Source organism: Mesitornis unicolor, unplaced genomic scaffold (genome assembly GCF_000695765.1).
Source record: "Mesitornis unicolor isolate BGI_N332 unplaced genomic scaffold, ASM69576v1 scaffold43337, whole genome shotgun sequence".
In the NCBI taxonomy this organism is placed as follows: domain Eukaryota; kingdom Metazoa; phylum Chordata; class Aves; order Mesitornithiformes; family Mesitornithidae; genus Mesitornis; species Mesitornis unicolor.
In genome coordinates, this window is record NW_010196664.1 from 1 (window position 1) to 406 (window position 406).

Here is a 406-nt window from a genome sequence, read left to right on the forward strand (position 1 = left end):
CCCCCCTTGTTACCCCCCACGCAGCTGCTGAAAAGCCCCCTCAACCACGCTCCCGACGCGAAGCTTCCCAGCCCGCTGGGGAACCCGGCGCTGCCCCTGATCTCGGCGGTCAGCAACAGCAACCAGGCGGCCTCGGGTGAGGAGAAGTGCGAGGGCGGCCTGGAAAACTCCTACCTGGAGAAGCTGAAGGCCAGGAGCAGCGACATGTCCGACGGCAGTGACTTCGAGGACGTCAACACCACCACAGGCACCGATCTGGACACCACCACCGGCACCGGCTCCGACCTGGACAGCGACGCCGAGAGCGACAGGGACAAGGCGAAAGATAAGAGCAAGCAGATGGAGAGCAAGCCCGACTTTGTCAGCAGCTCCGTGTCTGCAAGCTCCGCCACCAACGCCGGCGAGA

The 406-nt window shown here is 64.8% G+C and overlaps 1 protein-coding gene across 1 annotated transcript in view; it reads left to right on the forward strand.

Annotated features, from left to right (window-relative positions):
- Nucleotides 1-6: 6 nt before the first annotated feature.
- Nucleotides 7-406, forward strand: part of LOC104543849 (PR domain zinc finger protein 16-like) — a gene marked incomplete at its 5' end in the record, with an annotated part of 8,985 nt that continues 8,585 nt past the window's right edge. Inside the window, one exon of the mRNA XM_010188553.1 lies at nt 7-405. Within this exon, the coding sequence (XP_010186855.1) occupies nt 7-405 (399 nt within the window). The remainder of the gene's footprint in view (nt 406) is intronic.